Here is a 24,615-nt window from a genome sequence, read left to right as displayed (position 1 = left end):
AATTTATAAAATATTTAATCTGTGCTCACAAAGTCTACAAAGATGTGAGAACTAAAGGCGAAAAATCATGGCTTCTACACACATGCATGGAAAAGAAAATAGTTGAGCTTATAGAATATTAACTAACTTACCAGGCACTGTTGAGAGGGTTTTTACCCTTGCAACAATTCAACGGGACAAATATGATTATTATACCCAATTTAGAAGCTACTGAGGTAAGAGAATGATTAGCCAAAGGTCACACTGTTAGCAGGTGTTGGAAACAGCAAGTGAACACAGGCAGTGCAGTTGGAGTCCATGTTTGTGTCTACTGTGTTATTACCACCACTCAAGAGAGCATGGAGATACGTATCCTCAGAGATGTAGGAAGTATTGGTACTGTCATAATGTCAAAGGCATCTAATAGGCAGAGGGCACAGGAGTAGTACCACATGGTATCAAGCACATTTTAGATATTGAGGTGAAACATGGTACTGCATTGAATAATGTTACTGGGCAATACAGGCAAAGGAGATGATTTGTACTATCAGGTGTATTATGAGAAAACAAAAACTTAAAACAAAATATAGACCATGAGAGAATAAAAGCAATCACTAAATTTATTATTTTTTGTGAATATGAAAAATTAGAGGTTAAAGCATCTGCTTGCAATGCAGGAGACCTGGGTTCGATCCCTGGGTTGGGAAGACCCCCTGGAGAAGGAAATGGCAACCCACTCCAGTATTCTTGCCTGGAGAATCCCATGGACAGAGGACCCTGGTGGGCTACAGTCCATGGGGTCCCAAAGAGTCAGACATGACTGAGCGACTTCACTCACTCACTCATGAAAAATTAGAAAGTTGAAATCTACCTGAGTACTCTTTCTTTGTAATTTTCTCCTATTAGAATTTTTTTTTTAAATAAAGACTGGGGGATACTCAAAAGACTCAGCAATTAACTTGCTCAAAGCCATAAGTAGCATATCAGTTCAGTTCAGTTCAGTTGCTCAGTCGTGTCCGACTCTTTGCGACCTCATGAATCGCAGCACGCCAGGCCTCCCTGTCCATCACCAACTCCTGGAGTTCACTCAGACTCACGTCCATCGAGTCAGTGATGCCATCCAGCCATCTCATCCTCTGTCATCCCCTTCTCCTCCTACCCCCAATCCCTCCCAGCATCAGTCTTTTCCAATGAGTCAACTCTTTGCATGAGGTGGCCAAAGTACTGGAGTTTCAGCTTCAGCATCATTCCCTCCAAAGAAATCCCAGGGTTGATCTCCTTCAGAATGGACTGGTTGGATCTCCTTGCAGTCCAAGGGACTCTCAAGAGTCCTCTCCAATACCACAGTTCAAAAGCATCAATTCTTTGGTGCTCAGCTTTCTTCACAGTCCAACTCTCACATCCATACATGACCACTGGAAAAACCATAGCCTTGACTAGACGGACCTTTGTTGGCAAAGTAATGTCTCTGCTTTTGAATATGCTATCTAGGTTGGTCATAACTTTTCTTCCAAGGAGTAAGTATCTTTTAATTTCATGGCTGCAGTCATCATCTGCAGTAAATTTGAAGCCCAAAAAATTAAAGTCTGACACTGTTTCCACTGTTTCCCCATCTATTTCCCCTGAAGTGATGGGACCAGATGCCATATTTGTTTTCTGAATGTTGAGCTTTAAGCCAACTTTTTCACTCTCTACTTTCACTTTCACCAAGAGGCTCTTTAGTTCTTCACTTTCTGCCATAAGGGTGGTATCATCTACATATATGAGGTTATTGACATTTCTCCTGGCAATCTTGATTCCAGCTTGTGTTTCTTCCAGCCCAGCATTTCTCATGATGTACTCTGCATAGATGTTAAATAAGCAGGGTGACAATACACAGCCTTGACGTACTCCTTTTCGTATTTGGAACCAGTCTGTTGTTCCATGTCCAGTTACATATACACTTACACATTTCAAAGTCTTTTTTTCCCAACTCACTATACAAAATAATTTTTCATGATACCCAGATAACAAGTTAGTAGATGAACTCTAAAATTAGTCAACACTGACATGGTTATTCCAACTTCATCTCCAATGCTTTGCATCTAAAAAAATTGTTGTAGCAGGACTCTTAGAACTGATTTTATATAAAGTGACAACCTAAATCCAGATATCCTAATCTTATATTGAGATAGAAGTCCTAAGAAAGGTCTCCATGACTTTAGGGAAGTTTGCAAATCATGATGGTATAAGTTTTACTGATTAGGATTATTTGATGTGAGGAAGTAAAATAGCACATGTTGGGTAGTGAGAAAAAAATAGAAGGCATTTAATAGACAGTTTTCTTGGCCTGAGTTTATTTTCTTGCTCAACAAAATAAAATATAAAATCTTAAGCAAGTACTCCTTTATTGCACCCGGCCCATATTTTTACTTGTTAGAATTAAAACAACTGTAAACAACTAATCAAAATAAAATCAGCATGTTCTTCCAAGGGATCCCATCAGGATCTACAAATTAAAACAACAACAACAAAAAAATAAAAATAAAACAACAAAAAAAAGCAAAACAATGAAAGAAAAGAAAAAGAAATAAGACTTGAGGACACAATTCTGCTTTTTAAAACATTATCAACGGTATGTGCCAAGCAATTACAGATTCCTTTGAATTGTTTAAAACAACAGAAAAGCAAAACAGTAAAAGAAAAGAAAAAGAAATAAGACTTGAGGACACAATTCTGCTTTTTAAAGCATTATCAACTAATGGTATGTGCCAAGCAAGTACACATTCCTTTGAACTGTTCTAAAGCACGGTCCCTGAACCAGAAACTTTGGCATCATCTGAGAACTTCTAAAACTTCAAAATTTCAAGCTCATCCCACACCTATTGGATCAGACACCCCAGGGTGTGTCTTTTAACAAGGCTGGCAGGTGTTTCTGAAATGAGCTGCAAGCTCAAGAGGATGAGATGGTTTGATAACATCATGGATTTCATGTATATGAATTAGAAAACTCCAGGAGATAGTGGAGGACAGAGGTGCCTGGCAGGCTGCTGTCCAACAAGTCACAAAGAGTAGGACACGACTTCGCGACTGAAGGAAGTTCAAGAACCGGTGCTTCGAGATACGACTACACACGGTTTTATGGAGGGTTTAGGACTTCCCTGGAGAAGGGAATGGCAACTCACTCCAGCATTCTTGCCTAGAAAATCCCATGGACAGAGGAGCTTGGTGGGCTGCTGTCCATAGGGTCGCACAGAGTTGGACACAACTGAGTGACTTTCACTTTAAGGATAAAGGAAAAATTTACAGAATGATCACCTCAGTGGATAGCTGCATGCTCAGTCAGATTTTTTGCAACCTCATGGACTGTAACCAGCCATTCTCCTCTACCCATGGGATTTTCCAGGCAAGAATACCAAAGCAGGTTGCCATTTCCTTCCTCCACGGGATCTTCTAATCTAAAGATGGAACCTGTGTTTCCTGCATTGGCAGGTGGATTCTTTACCTGCTGAGCCATTGGGGTCATGCAACTTAGTTAAACTGAGTTGGGAGAAGGGCAAGATCGGAAGAGAGCAGAGGAGGTGAAGGAACTGAGAGGCCAAAGCCAGCACGTTGATAGCTCTCCATCAGGATACACAAATCACCAAAAATAGTTTTGTTTAAAATACTCTCAAGGATATAACTGAAATTTTTAAGGTGCTTCTGTCCTCCCTAAAGTTAATGATTTGACCCTAAAATATCTTTTAGAAAAGATGGATTTGAGAAATTATTTTAATAAGATTCCATTTATTAATGGTTGTGCTTAAAAATGTTTGACCAACTTGCTGGTTTTAAAAAGCAGTCTTCTTCCAGTACTGTGTTTATTATTACAACTTTACCCATAAATGCTGGCTCATACCCTTTCCTTCTTATCTGATGTTCCTACAGAACTTTTTTTTTAAGTATGAAGATTTAAGTAGGAATATGCTCAATACTAATACAAAAAATAAATGATTAGAGTCAATACCTATTTAGCTTTGTTAAGAAGGAAAGGGAAATGATTCTTCTTGAACCCTAACTTAAATGTAGGCATTTCAACTATCCTATGAATTCTCTGTTATAGAGGAAGTTGGTTTACATTCTCAATTATGCTATTCAAAAAAACCAGGTTAGAGCCTAGTTGCTGTCAGTTGCAGATTCTTCTCAGTATGCTTTTAAATCCCACACTGCTATATTTACCAGCAGTGTGTTCATTACAATCCTAGTCTTATTTTATGCAGAAACTGTTTTCAAACTAAAAATAGCATAAAAGTACGACTGGCATTTCATGATAATTTGGACATCCTTCAAAAAGTTGCAAAGCCTCACATGATATCTAATAAATTCCAGATTGCTTTAGGATTTTACTTTCATTTTATTTGTTTAATGTTGGTGTTTGCAATGATCTGAAGCATACTGTTAGGACTGCACAAGATTAATGCTACTAGCTATATCCTGAGTGTATATTATTAACATTATCAGCTATACTCTCTGTATTTTCTTTTTTATTAAGAACACCACACTTTTTTCTAAACTATAATAAATAAACTCATAAAAGTTTTAAAACAATGTGTTTCTATAGCATAACAAATAAAATAAGGATATGTTACTTACAGTTGATCTATGAAATATTAAAAAATGAAAGTTTCTAGCACAAGGTTAGTTCTTCTATTTCCTTAAAGGGTTTCTTTAAACTGGTTATAGCAGGAAATGCTAACTGTATTTCAAAATCAACCCTCTATTTTTCATTTAAATAAGACAGAACCTGCTGAATTTTAGCTTAACAAATGGCCCTGAACCACATTTTCCAACATTCTTTGCAGTCAGGATAGCCAGTGTAACAAAGATCTGGCCAAAAGGATGTGTACAGAAAAGATGTGTTCACATCCTTAAAAAAGAAAGCCTTGATCTTGTTTTCCTCTTTCTGCAGAAAACACAAAGAGATGGAAGGAGAAAAAGAAGGAGACAAAAGGAAAAACACAGGAGAAAAGGAAGAAATCAACAAGTTTTTGTTTTTTTTTTTTCTTTTACTTATCTCTGAAGTGCTGTTAACTGTACAGATAACACACTTGGGAGACAAAAGACCAATGAGATGTAAGGAACCTGGTCTGGACCTACACATGGAGAAGAAGTAGCCTATCCCCAGAGCACCTACTGACCTAGACTCTTACTTCAGGGAGAAGCAATCATCTATATTTATTAAGACACTGTTATTTTGGCCCTTGACAAAGTAAACCATATAATCATTTACCTAATAAGATGATGGAAAAAGAAGCAACCTTAATGTAACAAACATGTAAAGTCAATCTAGTGTGGTCCTAGGCCAGCAAAACACATTATAATCCACATATAAGGAATAGCATGGTGGAGAAGCAGCAACCTCACCGGGCTCACTTTACACTCATTTTGTTTTCTTAACCACATTCGTTCCTGACTTCTTCATCCATTCTCAGTCTAGCAACACCAGCTTTATAAACAATGAGATTTCTTTCATCCTCAGCATTTCTTGTGGATACTTTAGGCTGTTACTTCTCTGCTGCTGCTGCTGCTGCTGCTAAGTTGCTTCAGTCGTGTCCAACTCTGTGTGACCCCAGAGATGGAAGCCCACCAGGCTCCCCCATCCTTGGGATTCTCCAGGCAAGAACACTGGAGTGGGTTGCCATTTCCTTCTCCAATGCATGAAAGTGAAGCCTGAAAGTGAAGTCACTCAGTCATGTCTGAATCTTCGTGACCCCATGGACTGCAGCCTACCAGGGTCCTCTGTCCATGGGATTTTCCAGGCAAGAGTACTGGAGTAGAATGCCAGTTACTTCTCTAACTCTATAATAACACTGATGTCCTTCCAGGTACAATGCATGGTCTCAATTAGCCAGTAGAACCTCACTTTATAAACCCTGCCCCTTCCTTCATCAGCTCCCAAACTGACAGGTCTGGCCAGAGAGGTAAAACATGGATGTATTCCACAGTAGGCACAGGTCTAGTCTAGATATAAAAAGAAAATCCACCTTGCCTTGCCACATTCTGGCTTACATAGCTATAAACCTAACAACATATATACACACATACAAACATACATATATATAATGACTAACAATACCATGAGATTAAACTGTGTCAATCTGTGCACAGCTTCCCGTGAGGATTCTCCCTCCCTCACACTGATGTCATGATGTCATCTACTAGTAGTTATGATTTCATAAAATACTTAAACTGAAATATATATATATATAAAATATGTGTATGCATGTGTATATAAATGCATTAGTGTATAATTTTATATATATATAAAATGTATAGCATATGTTCTATTGAATATCCCTAACAAACAATGTCGAATTGTTTTCTGTGTGCTCCTAAATGTATTACTGTCATAGCCACTTGCTCATAAGAAAATATGTATTCTAAAAACACATTAGGATTCACAAAGGTTTATTATTTTAGCCAAAGGCTATGCTTGGTGATATTTTTAAACATAGGTATCAAGAAGTCACAGGAATTGTAATTAAACTAATATATTATAGCAACATAACACAATGTTAAGAACACAGCCTCTAGAGCCAGGCTTCCTGGGTTTGAATCGCAACTCTGCCTGCTCTAAGGTAGCTTTGTGACTTTGAGCAGACTGGCATCTCACTGTGCTTCAGTTCCTCATCTGAGAAAACGGGGATGATGGGCTGTTATGAGGGCTAAATAAATTAATATGCATAATATTAAACTAGTATCTGACATATAATAAGGGCCATCTGAAAAGCAAAAGAAAGCAAGGAAGCCTTTTATTAGGAACAAAGTGAAAGTGTTACCCTCTCAGTCATGTCAAACTCTTTGCAACCCTATAGACTGTAGCCCAACCAGGCTCCTCTATCCATGGGATTCTCCAGGCAAGAATACTGGAGTGGGTTGCCAAGCCCTTCTCCAGGGGGTCTTCCTGACCCAGGGATGGAACCCAGGTCTCCCACCTTGCAGGCAGATTCTTTACCATCTGAACCACCAGGGAAGCCTTATTAGGAGCAAGCCAGACTATATTTACAGGCTAGTTTAGGCTATAAATTCTGTATAGTCAATCACTGCATATTTAAATTATAATTATTTTATGTATTGCATTTTTAAAAGAAAGAAAACAGAGGAAAAACACAGGAGAAAAGGAAGAAATCAACAGGTTAGTGGTTTTCTCTTTTCCTTGTGCTTATCTCTGAAGGTGACCTTTTTGGGAAAACGTATGTTATTTGTTCTCTGAGCTGTGTATGATTAGTTTCTTCATCATACACAGACAAATTAGGAAGGCTGCTGTGGTGATCAGAAATCATCCGTTAAACAAAGTCAAAATTAATGATAAAATTGAGTTCCCTTTGTGTTTGATTTTCATCTATCTGCACTCAATTATAAACGAGCTATCAAAGAAAGCTACCCATTAGCTCTTAATTCATAATGACTTCAGAAGGCAATCCCTATACTGCCGTTGATATCTCACCAACAACCTCCTATTCTCTGCAGGGCTTTTAGCTGAAAATGAAAAGGGAAACAAAACTACATCATCCACATGGCTCGTGATCCTGAGCCCTGCTGTGGAAAACTCGGAAATCAGGCTTAACATACTCAAGCTATAATAAGTTTTTACCTATATATGTAAAAGAGACAATTGAACTATTTTTGTTTTCTTTCCTCCATAATTTATTGTGCCTTAAGTAAAATAGATATAATAGCCACAGTGCATCCCAGAATTCTATTTCATTGTGTCAAAAGTAAATAGTCTTCAAAGTTAGAGAAAGTTTTCCATGAGGAAAATGTCTAAAACAGAGATGATATGTGCTTTATCTAGAGAGAAATAATATCTGTTTAATTATTTGGGATAAGAGTGACATCATCGTACAGTTGGACTTTTCTGTCTTCATTTTACTCACCTAATTACCTAAACATCCTGACCTGTGGCACATCACATACTAAATCCATTCTGTAACCTTCTAACTAACTGGTTCTGAACTATAAGGGAAAAGAACTAGGCATTGTTCATTTATGCATATGTGATTTAAAGAAATATTAAAACCAATTTGGATCCTCATTTGAAATAATTACCTGCCCTTATTCACAGATTTACATACATTTAATTTATATTCTTCTTAGTTCAAAAAAAAACAGCCTACAATTTTTAAAATATAATATATTTAAAAATAAAATGAGAAGAAAAAATCAGCAGTTACAATGGAAATGGTCAGAAGGAGAGAAGGGCTAGAGGGCAAGGAGACAAGATAATGATGTAGGACTCTGGAGCTGGATGATTATTGCAAGTGTACAAGTCACTTAATTTTAAGTCTTTGACAGACAAGAGAAAGGGGGGAACCATGAGATAAAAATAAGCATTTCAAATCTTTAGGAGAAAGGCAAACTTTTCTCTAATATTAAGCTCTTTAAACAGTGACTCACAGGAATCTTTGCTTGAAAAGTAACACAGAAAATGCTAATGACTCATTAAAACAAACTGATTTCCAGACCAATATTTGCTTATTTTGGTTATTTTGTTTGTTTTAGCCCTATTATCAATAGGATTTCTCCTATAAATAAGCAATTCTATTGGCTGAGATGCCTGAACTCAAAGACAATGCAACAGTTATTAAAACACACTTTATAAATTTCTTTCACTTTCTGTATAAAATATATATGCAAAAATATTTCCAACAGTGGCAAATATACTTATATAATGATCCCTAAGCTTTTCAACCATGCAGTCAATAAACATTTATTGATAGCATCTATCAAGCAGTTACTACTAGGTTCCAGAGACACAATGATGACCAAGATGCTGAACTTGTCCTCAAAAAGATCACAGTCTGGAAGTATGTATCACCACAGTGAGTATGGTGCAAACAGGCTCTGAGATGCTTATGGAAGAAAGAATATTTGGTAAGTAAAGAGTAGAGTTTGGGATTATGAAAAACTTAGCCAAAAATAAATTGTATATAAACTCAATACCAAAGACTTGGGTGGGGAGAGGTTATCAGGTTACTAAAATAGGAGAAAGCCATTCCATATAAAAGGGATGCTGTCTTTGCATTTGCTGAGACACAACCAAGACAGCGTTTAAGCAACAGTAAGTAATTCAGTATAGACAGTGTACTTTATTATTGTGGACCGAATGTTTTGTCCTCCTCCAGTTTTATATGTTGAAACCCAATGCCCCAGTGTGATGATATGAGAAGATGGGTCCTTTGGAAGGTAATTAGCATTAAATAAGGTCAAGAGGGTGGAGCTATCAGGAGTGGAATTAATGCCCTTATTAGCATCACTAGAGAGTTTGCTTCCTCTTTCTGCTCTCCACCATGTGAAGAGACATTACCAGTGAGAAGCTGGCAGGCTGTAACCCAGAAAAGAGCTCTCACTAGAATTCTACAAGGTTGGCACCCTTACCTCATACTTTAAGTCTCTAGAACTGGGAGAAATACATTTCTGTTGTTTAGAAGGCACCTACTTTATTATGACAGCCCAAACAGACCGAGACAAGGATAAGACAAGTTTGGAGAGGAACCCAAAGTCCAGAGCAAAAAAGGCTTTGTATGGAAGGCTAACAAGTATGGAATACATCCTAGAGGCCATTGTTATTCAATTCTAGAAAATAGAGAAATCGTTATTTAGATATCATGATACATGGGAGTCCAACTATAAAACAGAAAAGGAATCTCTTTATTTCATGTGAGTGCTGGGGAATCTGAAAACTGACCTGATCAGCTTCTTATCACACAGTTTGAAAACCCTGTCCAATTCTTTGTGACCCCATGTACTTGTAGCCCACCAGGCTCCTCTATCCATAGGATTTCCCAGGAAAGAATATTGGAGTGGGTTGCTGTTTCCTTCTCCAGGGGATCTTCCCGACCCAGGGATTGAACCTGGGTCTCCTGCATTGCAGGAGCTACTAGGGAAGTGTTCAAAACTTCTGAGCTTCTAGGGAAGTCTTAAAAACCCTGGCTACAACCAAATCAAGGGTGAAGAGAGTTTATCATTAAGGCTTTTAAACAGAAGGATAATATGAACAGATTTCAAATTTTAGAATGATGACTGTAGATATAATATGAAAGTTAAGGGGGGAAGAGGAAACAAAGGAGAAGATCATTTATGAGGAAAAGACCATTTCAAGAAAAGAATAACAAATGAAATTTTGTATTAGCAGAGACAATAGTGAAATTTTTAGAACATAAAGGATAAAGAGGAAATCCAAATGGCTGACAGGAGAAAAGGCTGATTACACACAAAGGAATAAAAATCAAATTATCAGCATTTTATCAGCAACACTGTATATAAGACAAAACTGGATGTAGATAATAAATAAACTTTAATCATACCCAAATACATAAGATCTCAAGTCATCACTAAAAGAATCTCTATAGGATGTTCCATATGAAAAGAAAGTGTTAACAAGTAAGCTGAAAAAACAATGACTTATGACAAGAGTGAGTTGGCAGGTGGTACACAGCAAAAGAATGCATTTTATACATGACATAACTAGAAATGATCACTCAGGAACTACAGAAGATAGAGATTCTATCACAGGCCATGACACAGTAGAATTCATCTGTAAATCTATATGAAATACTAATGGCAATATGCAGTTCAAATGATTCATAATGGTAAATGAAATTTATATGCTTCATTCATAGGTCTTACATTTAAATTATCATCATCTGGCTATTGGTACTGTTTTATTTTATATTAATAAAACAGAGTAGGAAGGGATAGAAAACAACAAAGTGGAATGGAGGGTATAGAAAAAGCAGTTGTACATGATAGTAAAGTTCTTTCTAGGAATCTTTATGACATAAAAGAAGAAGAGAGAATATTCAGGGTTCACAAACAGTGACTAATTTTTGTTAATTGCTAATGAGATTACTTCAGCATTTTTATATGCTCCAGAAGAGAGAGTATAAACAACTGTGAGGGGGAAAAATGAGATCATTAAGGGTCCCAAAACACCACAAATTAAAGAATAAACTGCTCATTATTAAAAACCGTTGAGTTTTTTTTTTTTTAAGTAAGAAATGCAGGATTTAAGAAAAAGCAGAAAAGAATCTCTGTCAAAATTCTGCAACTGTATTGCCATGTATGCTTTGAGAATAAAATTTCCTAAAATAGATTCACTATTTCATTTAGTTTCCTTATATACTTTACATCTTTGTAAGTCAATATAAGTCAAACTTACTACTGCCTCCCATGTAGAATTGGTTAATTCCTATACAATCTTGCTTAATTTTATTTTCTTTTATTCTCTAATTGACCCTTGACAACTTATTGATAGTCATTAATCTAATCCATAACTCTTTCAAGATCAAGCTTAGAAGGCATCTCTTCCCATAATCATTCCCTAACTATTCAGCCTGTAAATTTAATTCTCCATCTTTCCAGTCTCCTAAAAATCTCTCTCTAATCCCTTGGGTCCCTTCTCAGCCCCATTAATATTTAGTCAAAAATGAAGGGAACTAACAAGTTTTTAAAAAACTTGTTAAAAGTAAAAGACAAGTATTCTATTTACTTATTCTTACTTTTCTGTTATAAACTTCTTTTTTTTAAAAAAATAAGCTTCTTCCTCTACTCCTTTAACAGTAACAAAATGCTCAAGCAACTCATTTGTTTATGGTGAGCTTTGTCCAAGTGGACAATAAATTCAATATGCAGGCATTTTGTCTTTTATTTCTTCACATACATCCAGGGAAGAAAGTACAATATGTTAAGTGCAGAAAATAAAATAAAATAAAGCTAAATATGTGCTAAGATATTAAGAAAAAGAACAAAATTTGATAAATTAATGTGCAGCAAGTTCAAAACAGAGGGAAACAACCCCACTTTTTACCTTGCCCATTCTCCAGGCAAACAGAGTTATGCTAAATATTGATTAAAAGACTGCTTTGGAAACTTACACAATTATTTTGTGCTTCCTACCAACATTCTGAGGAGCTTTAAAAAAAGAAAAGAAAAACAAATCAATTAAAAAGCCTTTATTCTCACCTACAGAGGAAGACCATTTCCTAGTATGTTATTCAGGTTCATTAACATTCAAGTTGTATTTCGCAAACACAAAGAAATAAGTTCTGTGGTACGGGAAAGTGCATCTAATTCTAACTACACGTTCTCCCCAAATTAGATGTTTCAGGGTCTTAAAGGTTGATTAAGTTAAATCATGTAACAAAGAGTAAAGGATTTTTGGGGTCATGGAGAAGAAAATCTTTATCATATAAAATAACAGGTAAAGACATCACAAGCAAGAAATAATCAGTCTCACCAAAATTTTATATCCTGGTATATGATAAGAATGTAATATTCAACTGAGGCTCCAGAATTATAAAACATTCTTCTATTCAGGAAATGTACTTTTTCCTTCTTTCATTCAAATAACAGTGTTTGAGAAGTCTAGATTAAAAATAACAAACTTAGCAAACTTCTGTTAAAATAAATAATAGCAAGCAATATAAAAAGTAAAATTAACAGAGAAAGACAGAAAAGGAGACAACAAGAGAACAGAAATCTCAACAAATTTTTGGAACTTAGAAAGTAATTGGAGAGATAAGAAAATAAGTAGACAGGAAAAAATTAAAATCTGGTTATCACAGAGGAAGAATCTGAAGAGAGCTAGTCAAGCTGCTTCACAGGAGCCCTAGGACTTGTCATGTGGAAGCTTCTGGTCCTATGGGAGAGGTAAAATTCAATGTTAAACAGAGGGACTGTAGGCTCTTAAACATAGCCTCTCCCTTACCACACAAAAAAATGTGTATCCCTCCAAAATGCCACGTCTCACCCCTCAAATGGGAGATGAGAGGTTCATTCTGAAAAATACCAATTCACTGGAAAAAACCTTGATGCTGGGAAAGATTGAGGGCATGAGGAGAAGGGAACAACAGAGCATGAGATGATTGAATGGCATCGCTAAATCAATGGGGATGAGTTGGCGCAAACTCTGGGAGATAGTGAAGGACAAATCCCAGCATGCCACAGTCCATGGGGTGGCAAAGAGTCAGACACAACTTATGAACTGAACAACAAAGGCAGGCTTCAATTCCAGAGACAATAGCACAGCAGATGGCAGAGGTGAATCAGATGGGTGAAAATAGGGGGATTCAGTGTCTTACTGAAAGTTGGGACCTTTATCCACTTTCTCTGTCCCTTATGTATGGATGCCAGTTCAGTTCAGTTCAGTGGCTCAGTTGTGTCCGACTCTTTGCGACCCGATGGACTGCAGCATGCCAGGCTTCCCTGTCCATCACAAACTCCCAGAGCTTACTCAGACTCACGTCCCTTGAGGCAGTGATGGCATCCAACTATCTCATTCTCTTTCATCCACTTCTCCTCCTACCTTCAACCTTTCCCAGCATCAGGGTCTTTTTGAATAAGTCAGTTCTTCGCATCAGGTGGATAAAGTACTGGAGTTTCAGCTTCAACATCAGTCCTTGCAATGAATATTCAGGACTGATTTCTTTTAGGATAGACTGGTTGGCTCTCCTTGCTATCCAAGGGACTCTCAAGAGTCTTCTCCAACACCACAGTTCAAAAGCATCAATTCTTTGGGACTCAGCTTTCTTTATAGTCCAACTCTCACATCTATACATGACTACTGGAAAAACCAGAGCTTTGACTAGACAGACTTTGTTGGCAAAGTAATGTCTCTGCTTTTTAATATGCTGTCTAGGTTGGTCATAACTTCCCTTCCAAGGAGCAAGCGTCTTTTAATTTCATGGTTGCATTCACCATTTGCAGTGATTTTAGAGGCCCCCAAATAAAGTCTGTCACTGTTACCATTCCTCCATCAATACCCCTTCCACCCACCCCTAATAAGAGACTGGAAAATTCACCTCTGGGAAAAATAAATGACCTCAGAGCAAAATTTTCACTCCTTGCCATCAATATAAAGGCTGTCTCACTTTCTGGCTACCAGCTGTGAAGATCACCAGGAACAAAGCTTACCGGGAACAGAATTTTCAATTGTCTTTTCCTAATAACTCTTTCTAAAATACAGTTCTATAGCTAGGCATTTTAAGACAGCCTGCAACACAAAAGATAAGAGGCTAAAAAAACATAGAAAAAGAAAATTTGAAAGAAACAGTGAGGGGGTAGGGGAACAAGAAGGAAATTGGGGGAGAAAATAAAAAAAAAACATCTATAACCCTTTCAAAGAAGATAAAAGTATCTCTGAATGTTTAACAATGACAAAATCTATGTAAAAGTAGAGAAAACAAGCATGTTATTAGAAATGCTTGTAATGTGATTATGAAAATAATGCAGTTGGGGGAATTCCCTCCTTGGTCCAGTGGTGAGGACTCCAAACTTTCAATGCTGAAAGCCCAGGTTTGATCCCTGGTTGGGGAACTAAGATCCCACAAGCCTCATGGTGTGGCAATAATAATAACTATAATAATGCAGTTGGAAGATACTTTTTCAAAGTGGAACAGAAAGTAAAATTGACAGGAGACTTGACAAAAAGATAAGAAAATCTAGGTGATTCAATATCCAAATACTAGAATTTCATGAAACAGTGAACAAAAAATGTGGAGAGAAGGAAATAGATAAAAGACACAAGAAAATATTCCAGAGGTAAAGGATAAATTGTGTGTATGTGTGTGTGTGTGTCTGTGTGTGTGTGTCTGTGTGTGTTAGTCACTCAGTTGTGTCCAAGTCTTTACGACCTCATGGACTGTAGCCTGCCAGGCTCATCTAACCATGGAATTGTCCATGCAAGAATATTGTAGGAGATTGACATTCCCTTCTCCAGGAGATCTTCCCAACCCTGGGATCAAGCCTGGGTCTCCTACATTACAAGCACATTCTTCACAATTTGAGCCACCAGGGAAGCCCGAAGGATAGAGTGCTTATGAGATTAACCTTAAGCAAATATTTAGATACTAACTTTTCAACATGCCATATCACTGCTCAATGACATCCTTCTACCTAGCAATCTCATTCTAGCTATCAATAATTAGTTTCATTTTACATAATTGATCTGATCTCTTATTCTCTAAAACCCGAACTTTCCATAAACTATCTATTAATACCTCCTTTTTATTCTCATGGAAGGTCACCTCAATACTCAGCACCCTGAAAAATGGAAATGATAGTTCCACACAATAAAGCAAAAGCAAACGCAGTATAAAATAATTTGTTGGGCTTTCCTGGTGGCTTAGTGGTGAACAATCCACCTGCCAAGGCAGGAGACATAGGTTCAATCCCTGACCCAGGATGATTCCACTTACCACGGAGCAACTAAGGCCATACACCACAATACTGAGCCTGTGCTGTAGAGCCCATGCTCCACAACAAGAGAAGCCACCACATAGAAAAGACCACTTGCTGCAACCAGAGAAAAGCCCGCGTAGCAACCAAGACCCAGCAAAGCCAAAAATGAATCAATAAGTAACACTATTTTAAAAGCTGTTAAATAATTTGTTAAACATGAGATAAGGCTCAAGTTCTACTTCATTTGTATCACTTTTTTTTCCTTTTTCTCTCTGTCAACCCTTAGCCTGACCAGCACTGTAGCACAATGATTAGGACCATGGACTTCTCTATTAGATAAGCCTTAATTCAAGTCAAGGCAATACCATCTAGTTAATCTCTCTAAATTTCAGTGTACTTATTCATGAAATGAATATGTACAGTATTTCATCTCACAGTGTTATAATTAGAACCAAATTAAATATGGATGTAAAATAATTTCTAATTTCATGTGTCTCATCTGAGAAAATTGCAATGTGGGTATTAGGTTCCATGACTCTTTTCCACCAATCAATTGTATAAATTCTAAATATAATTCAGAAAGCAGTATGATGTGCTCTGAACTGAGCTGTGTCCCCTCCAACTTCATATGTTGAAGCTCTAACCCCACTGTGATGGTCTCTGGAGACAAGACATTTGAGAGATAATTAGGTTTAAATGAAGTAATGAGGATGGGGGCCTGATGACAGGATTAGTGCCATATGAAGATAAGGGAAGAAGGCAGCTGTCTGTAAGCAAGGAAAAGAACCCTCACCAGAACTCATCCACGCTGACTAATCTCAAACTTCCAGCCTCCAAAACATGAGAAATTAAATTCCTGTTGTTTAAGCTGCCCAAAGTATGGAATTTTGTTGTTGTAGCTCTAGAAGACTAATACATGAGCCTTGAAAAGGTTAAAGATCTGCTATCAGGAAACCTCTATTCTAGTCCATTTTTTTTTACTGAATTGGCAAGGGAAAAGTTAAAGTACAGAAAAATCCTGAACATTTAAAAGGAGACAATACTAATTGCCATTGCTAATTATATGGGTATTAATAGAAATGAGTTTTTAAAAAGAAGGAAATGGTGATCAGAAGACAGGAATTCTTTAGTTTGCCTCCAACCCACCTTTCGAGTTTACTGTCCTGATTTCTTGCTTTTCCTGATCACTGACTCCTGAGCTACATCTTAGCAGTCAGTTCAATCCACTTCTCACCAACTCTCCGCCCCAGGAGGCTAACCCATGTGTACCATAGTCCCTAGAAATCTAGCTTCTTATTGGGTGGGCCAATGTTGAGCCACAGGAAGAGGTCAGAGAAAGGAAGGAGTGTGGGAGATGAGAGAATTTGTTTCCTTTTTCCTCTGGCTCCTTTCCTGCAAGGTTACGTGAATTAACTGTGTCTCTCAGTAAAACTCAGTGTTCCTCTCAAGATGGCTGATTCTGTCTCCCTCTGGGTTCTAGGAACTGATCCCTGTTCCATATGGCCTAGGCAAGGTAACAATTTGGGTCTTACTAAGTTCTCTCACCCAACCCTGCTCTTAACTCTAGAGTAAGGATCCCTTGTGCGTTGAACTTTGAAAACAGAATTTGGGGCGGAGGGTGGAGTGGGGGAACTGTTCAAACTGTCCTATTTTCCGTAGGCCATTTACTTCCTGTTGAAACTTCAATCGATACATACACTTTTATTCACACAGTCTATCTGTCTGGTCAACTTCTAAATATGTTACCAAGTAGGCTTGAATGTCATTGCCCTTCTGTTATTTCTCCTGTTACCATCACAGGAAAAATAAACTGTTCACTAATATTTTGCTACAATAGCACCTTATTTTTAAAGCACACACACACACACACACACACCCTATGTATATATAACAATTCGACCCAAGAATCTCAGGTCAAGGATAGTGCCTGACACAGCATCTCAATAATTATGTAAATTCCTACATGACAACTTACAAAGTTGTTTTAATATAATTTTATTAAAGGTATACATTTTAAAATAATGACCAAAAAAATACCTTCACATAAATTAGTTTGGCTATGTGTCCAGAAGAAAAAATATTAAACACACAAGTAGCATGTCTCATTATCCCTCAGGAACATAGTTTTTTATGCTTTTCTTATATCTGTATAGCCTTGAAAGTTTAATTCACCTTAGGACATTACTTAATTTTTTTAATTTTTTTTTTTAGTAAATTTATTTAAAAACATGAAAAGGAGATATTTACATGACAATGTAAGTAATGAGGTATCTTCTTTCAAATTGTTCAGTTGAAAAGACCAGGGTTTTGCAAGGAAAACAAAGTTATTATTTCAATAGTAGGTAATATTCTTTTTTGAGAATGGTTATCAGATAATTCATAAGAGAAACATCCACAAGTGAGTTATAAAGGTCAATCCCTTGTGGACTGAAATAATATTTCAAGTTCAATTTAAAACAAGATTTTTAATTACCAAGGTAAATTACCTAGGGACAATTGCAGATTACAAGGCCAAAAACCTTATGTTAGTTGATTTTTTTATAGAAAATTTAACCCCATTCCCTGAAAGAAAAGCTGATACATCATTTCCCATAAGAGAAAAACTAATTATATCACCATATTGACATTATAATAGCATCTAAATGCTTCCTTAAAATTTGAAACATCCAAATACTATAAGTGATACTTTGGGCCTAAATTTCCAGTAAATTAATCCTCATTGAAATCCTTAGCAAATAATAATTTAGAAAGCTTACACAACAGTTGACTTGATATTTTCTGAATGTTTATCTACTGTTAGATATAAAATTTTCAAGCAAGTAAAAAGGGAAAAGATGCTTTTTAAAAAATTTTTCTTTGATTATTTCATTTCATCCAGGTCAAATGAATTTATGAAAGAAAGCATAGTATAGTACATAGATAGTATCAAAAGCACCTTTATCCATTTGGACTGGTATAACAAAACACCAGAGACTGAGTGGCTTACAAAGGGCAGAAATTGATTTCTCACAGTTTGGAAGCTGGAAGTTCAAGGTCAGCTGCCAGCATGGTCTGGTGAGGGCCTTCTTCCAGGTTGCAGACTTCTGGTTATATCTTCATATGGTGAAAAGGGCTAGAGATCTCTCTGGAGTTAGAAGCTCACTAATTCTATTTAAAGAGCTATACCCTCATGACTCACGCACACCTCTCAAAGCCCTAATACCATCACATACTAGTGCCATCATATCAGCAATTAGCATTTTAACATATGATTTGTGAGGAGGACATAAAACATTCAGACTATAGGATAAAGAATAAAAAGTTCTGGAGTTGGCTGGGAGAAGCAAATTTCTATTATTATTACTGTGCATATTAATAATCATTCATTCCTAGTAATCATTTTTCCGAGGTATAAAAACAACATATGACCATGTTGGTTATCCACTTTAAATACGGCAGGGAGTTTGGGATGGACATGTACACACTGTTACATTTAAAATGACTAACCAACAAAGTTCTACAGCATAGCACATGGAACTCTGTTCAATGTTTGTGGCAGCCAAGGTGGGAGGTGAGTTTGGGAGAAAATGGATGTGTATGGCTGAGCCCTTTGCCATCCACCTGAAACTATCACAAAACCATTAATTGGCTATACTCCAATACAAAATTAAAAGTTCAAAAAACCCCACAATGTATGAAAATTAATTCATTCATTGTATGTAATAAAACAGAAGCAGACTCAGAGATATAGAGAACAAACTAGTAGTCACCAGTAAAGAAGAGGGAGGGAGGAGGGAGAAGAGAGAGTATGGGATATAGAGATGCAAACTGCTACTTATGAAACAGATAAGTAACTAGGATAAATTGTACAGCACAGGGAAATACAGCCATTGTTTTGTAATAACTTTAAATGGGATATAATCTATAAAAATATTGAATCACTATTTTATCCCCTTGAAACTCATACAATATTGTAAATCAACTATACTTCAGTTTTAAAAACTACAAAAAAATAAATAATTCATTCAACATTTAATGCAAAGAGTAGGTAACATGTCAGAGCTCATAAAATCTAACAGAAAAAAAATATCTGCAGTACTTCAAAAAATTGTAAAACTCAGTTATTTAAAACAAAATATAACAAACGGCCAAAAGACCCAAAACAACAATGAAACCAGTGGTATTACTGGTCACCTTGCTTCACAGTTTCCTAAAGTCAGGCCTTACAGACCATAGGAAAATCAAGCCCTTCGGTTTATTCCTTCAAAGACTGGGCATACAAATGGCTTTAACATTCAGTAAATATTTTTTGAGTGCCTACTCTGTGCCAGGCACTCTTCTAAGCACTGAGAATATACAGTGTTAGCTAACAGAAGAGCAAAGGGTCCTGCTCTTGTGAAGCTTACACTGACTTGGAAAAAGGATTATATATATTAAATTTAAATCCTTCTTATTGTATACTGTAACTACTTTTTCCTCCTTTTCACTTCAGATTAAGAAGAACTCTGGTTGCCAACCCATATTAAAACGTCTCTATTCCAGACAATATGCTCTCCTGGGAATTATGTGTGGCAATATTTCAGTATTTTTAGGTATACTTATAATTTCAGTATTTGTAAGATAAAAAAATCTATAAAACAAACATACAATGCATTTCTTAGTTTAACTCTGGTTAATACTGTTAAATAATTGTTAATTAATATTTGTTAAATAACAAATGCCAATAAAAATATGTCAGTTACAGGATTTAGTGATAAATGTGATGAATGCTGTTATATGTCCAAGGAGGGGAAAGAAAGGGACATGGAAACATTATATATTTTTTGAGCAATGGGCTAAAATCAAGCAAATGTTAAAGGATTTAGATAGCCTTTTACATAATCAAATATGTAATCTGTAGTCCAGATTTGGGACCCACCCTTGAGGAGACTAGAGAGGCCACTGTGTTGGCTCTGTACACCCTGAATGCAGAGCTACTTAGTCAGCCAAAGAGAGGACAAATAGAGGACAGGCAGGTCCCAGGCTAATTCAAGGGCCTTAACAGAGGAGTAGAGGACAAACCAGAGCCCTGAAATCAAAGAGCAGAAAAAAAAACAAGAAAAATCATATCCCCAAAAGGTGTGGGTCTCCAACACAGTATTGCCTCATTCATGTGGCTCATCACAAAATCATTTATATCAGGTGTGTCTTCACCGGTAAAAATTCTCTGCTCAGCTGATTTGAAGACAGGTTTCATTTTTTAAAATCAAACTTTATGTTTCCCAGGATGAACTTTTGTAATTATTCAGTCATTCTTCTAAAAGATTTCCAATGTCGTTAACAACTAGTAAGTTCATTATCTTACCAACCAGTTCCCGTCTGACATATTTCAATTTGCTGATGACTTCTCTTAAATTTTCCTCTATTTAAAAATTTACACTGTTTCTCCTGTAGTTATCAGGCATCAGTTTACATTCTAACATTTTAAATCAAACTCTGCAAACAGGACAAAAAGAAAATAGTAAGTTCAAATGAAAACATGAAGGAGGAAATACCTTTAGTTTGGATCCATGGGGTGCTAAGACAGATCTATTCTGCTTTGGTGGGATATACAGCTCCCATTTTCCAAAATCCAGTTTTTTATATGGGTGTGAAAATGGGTTCCAATCATCTGAAATACAATAAGAAAGGTCAGTTAAAAAATAATATTCGATAAATTTCAAAGTATAATATACTGCCTACTTATACAGAATCAAATTACCTAAAAAACATTGCTTCCTAAGGTGCTAAACAAAACACTAATCATTTAGAAAAAGCAAGTTACGCTTGTGCTGAGTCGCTTCAATCGTGTCTGACTCTGTGATGCTATGGACTATAGCCCGCCAGTTACTCTCTCCATGAGATTTCTGAGGCAAGGATACTGGAGTGGGATCCAATTTCCTTCTCCAGGGATCTTCATGGACCAGGAATGGAACCCACAGCTTTTATGTCTCCTGCATTGACAGGTGGGTTCTTTACCACTAGTGCCACCTAAGAAGCCCTTTGCCTTTTGTATCTGAAAATCAAAATTACAACACATTTTCCACTGTAGTTTCAGTTCTATTTGATCAATAAATAGGATGATGGGCCCCTTTTCAAGAAACACCATCAACAAAAGGAGATAATAAGAAAAAACAGAAATGCATTCTAAGCAATTAGCTAAGATACATGTCATGGTAGAAAAAAATGATGAAAAATTATTAAAATCATATTAACTAAATCCACAAGTGTGTGGTATGTCAGAACTCAGTTAAAATCTAAAGAAATGCCTCAAACAACAAAGGTAGAAGGCTATAAACTATAACAGGCAAAAGAGAGGTGAACTGAAGATGCTGAAAGAAAGCCAAAATGAACAAAAGACCATAAACACATGGAAATTTAACTTGTGATAGAGGTGGCACTATAAATCAATGAGTAAAGGACATACTGCCTAATAAATGGTACTGAAATAATTGGTTATCTTTATAAGAAAAAAAATCTCTTCTTAATAATGTACTAAAGAATGAAGAATCCATTAAATATAATGCTTAAATACAATAGATAAAACTGTAAAATTTTTAGAAGAAAACACCCAAAAATATATTTATAATATTGAGTTTGTAAGTGTTTTTAAACAAGACACAGAAGCATGCACACTCATATACACACACAAAACCTTAAGGAAAAGCCTAATAAAGTTTGCCACAAAAATTACACACTTATCTTCATACATAGATAAATAGAATGACAAATTATCAACTGGGAAACTACATTTCTAATGAGTATTATCAAGAAACAGCATCCAAAATATATGAAGATCTATGAATCAACGGGAAAAAGAAAACAAATCAATATAAAAATCAAGAGGTATTCGGGGGAAGACATATGAGTGACCAATAAACATACAATGATGCTCAAGCTCACTCATAATTAAGAATATGCAGCAAAAATATGAAAAGAAAACTAAGAATGTCAAACATCAAATTCTATTGTGATTTCCACTGAATAGAGGAAAGAGAACATAGGAAGCTTTAATAATATCTGTAATGTTTTATTTTTTAGGGTAGGTGGTGTATACTGAGATGCTGATCACATTTTCCCCTATTTGTTTATGCCTGAAATATTTCACTGTTTAAAAAAAAACATAAGCAACCCTGTAATGCCATCCACTGTAGTGCTATGAAATTAAGATTCTCAATTGAGGAGATAAGAAAAACAACAGGAAACTTGTTTTATTCCATGATTTCTTTTTTTACACACCAACACTTTCACCACATGTGCCTGAAGGTTTTTCACTCTCTTGCCAATCTGAGTGTTACAGGTAGAGTGGGGGGAAGAAACAACATTTAAACAGATCCTTCTAAATATTTCCACTCCCCCTCAGAAGACAATCTGAAAATATCTAAAGGTGGTTTATCTTCAGGAACTGCTCAATAAGCTCTGTGCTATTATATTCTCCTGCCCCTGAAACATCAAACACATATTTCATCTGTTTATAATGTGACATTCCTTTAACACAGTAAAGACTTTCGGGCATAACTGGGGCAGGGAGCTTGAAATATGAATATCTACGTATATCTACGTATTACAGCGCTTTATACATTTACTGAATTTCTTTTTAAGCTAATCACTTAAGACAGTTAATAAACTTAAGACATGCAGCAGATCTTTTCCTGGTTAGTTAGATTCGAAAATAAAGGGTACAGTTCATTAGTTCATTCATTCATTCATTAAATACGTGTGAGTGTTTAATGTAGGCCCTGCTCAACGCCAAACTGAAAATTAGTGTTCCAAATGACAGTTGTATTTCATCCAGAAAAGGTTAAACTGAGTAACAGCACACCAAAATGAGTAGTAAAATACATAATATAGGAACCTCTAAAAATTCAAGTATAAATAAGATTGTTACTTTGAAAGTGAAGCTTTAAATATATGGGAAATTTTCATATGCAGATTTACTTAAAAGCTTTACTCAATAATGCAAAAATAAATGTGGCTTTGAATATTTGTTTTTGAATATCAGTTCAAATAGTTCTTTAGCTTGCAGTCACTTGAGTTTTAAAGATCTATTTAAATGGCTAATGTTTTAATATTTGTGTAAAGAAAACTACTTTTACTGAATCACATTTTCCTTTCATAGTGTCTCAGTTTCCTAACATACATGTTGATTATTTCTAACCCTCCACTGTTAAAAAAAATGCTTTTTCTATCATTTTAAGAGCTTATTAGTACATCTCCTCTTCATGGAAATTTAGGTGTTAACTTCGAGTACAGGTACATTTTTCCTGACGAACCTCAAACTTCAGTGAAAAATCTGGATTACCTTCACATATGCTCCAAAAGAAAACCCATCTACCAACCATCATAAGCAATGCAGAATATACTAAAGGTTTCTTAAGAGAGAGAGAGGGGAAGGTTTGCAAAGGGCATACATGCATGAAACAACTTCAGGTTTTTGCATTGGACAGTTGTCTCCCACATAAATACTTCTTCAGCCACACCACCTGAATTTTCTTTTCTATTCCTCTTTTATTAAATGCAATTGCTTCTTTCCATTTGAAAAATGGACACCAATTAAACTAACCACTTCTACTGTACTGCAGGCATAAGAAAGATTCTCTTCTAATAAAATCAGTTTATCTCTAAAATGATTTTCTAAAAAATAGCTAATAAGTGGAACTTTTCTCTACAAGATATAGATATCTAAGGTCTAGGAACAGAAAAATCATTGGATTTGGATCTGTTCTCATAAACTCAACACTAAACCCTTAGATAAGATAGAAGGAACTACTACCATTAAGGTATATTTAGGTATGACTGTGGGAACTAATTGTGGAAGTACACAATTAAAAATAGGTAAATAAACATTAAAAATCCAATGACTGGTATAAAAATATTAAGTAAAATTGAATGTTTTGTTTTGAAATGAAATTTGCTTTAGAAAAGCACAGGTGGCAAGATAATGAGTTTAAGAATACATTTTGGAGAAATTTATGTCTTATGAAATATCATGAGAGTTTATGCCTGAAAATAACTGAAAGTAATATGAATAATGATAAATAAAAGTTAAAGTAATATAAGTCGTTTAAGTAATATAAATAATCATCATTCTAAGGCATATTAGATATATCTAAAGTACATACTTTTAGAACAAGATTATTCATTTTTCATTTTAATCCTCTATCAGTTTATATCCTGAATCCACAAGATAGAATTACTTTTAATTAAGACAATGCTGATAGTCTGTGTCTCTATGTAGGCCTCAGGATAGGACCAAAAACATCCCATCACCACCTGTGACAATTATTTTCTTCTCTATGAAGCACAGAACTACATATTGAGAGTTCTGTAAGTTAGTGGTTCTCAAGCTTTAGTTCATATCAGAATCACTTGTTAAATCAGATTGGACTGTTTAAAACAGACTGCTAGACCCCACCTTCAGAGTTTTTTGATTCAATATGT

At 35.9% G+C, this 24,615-nt stretch overlaps 1 protein-coding gene across 1 annotated transcript in view; it reads right to left on the bottom strand.

Moving 5' to 3' along the window:
* The window catches only part of GBE1 (1,4-alpha-glucan branching enzyme 1), a 302,682-nt gene that overhangs the window by 172,272 nt on the left and 105,795 nt on the right, over window positions 1-24,615 (bottom strand). Inside the window, exon 3 of the mRNA XM_040226994.1 lies at window positions 20,691-20,806. Within this exon, the coding sequence (XP_040082928.1) occupies window positions 20,691-20,806 (116 nt within the window). The remainder of the gene's footprint in view (window positions 1-20,690; window positions 20,807-24,615) is intronic.

Source organism: Oryx dammah, unplaced genomic scaffold (genome assembly GCF_014754425.2).
Source record: "Oryx dammah isolate SB20612 unplaced genomic scaffold, SCBI_Odam_1.1 HiC_scaffold_2, whole genome shotgun sequence".
NCBI lineage: Eukaryota > Metazoa > Chordata > Mammalia > Artiodactyla > Bovidae > Oryx > Oryx dammah.
The sequence above is the reverse complement of the archived record's forward strand: the minus strand, read 5'-3'. Positions and strand labels throughout refer to the sequence as shown.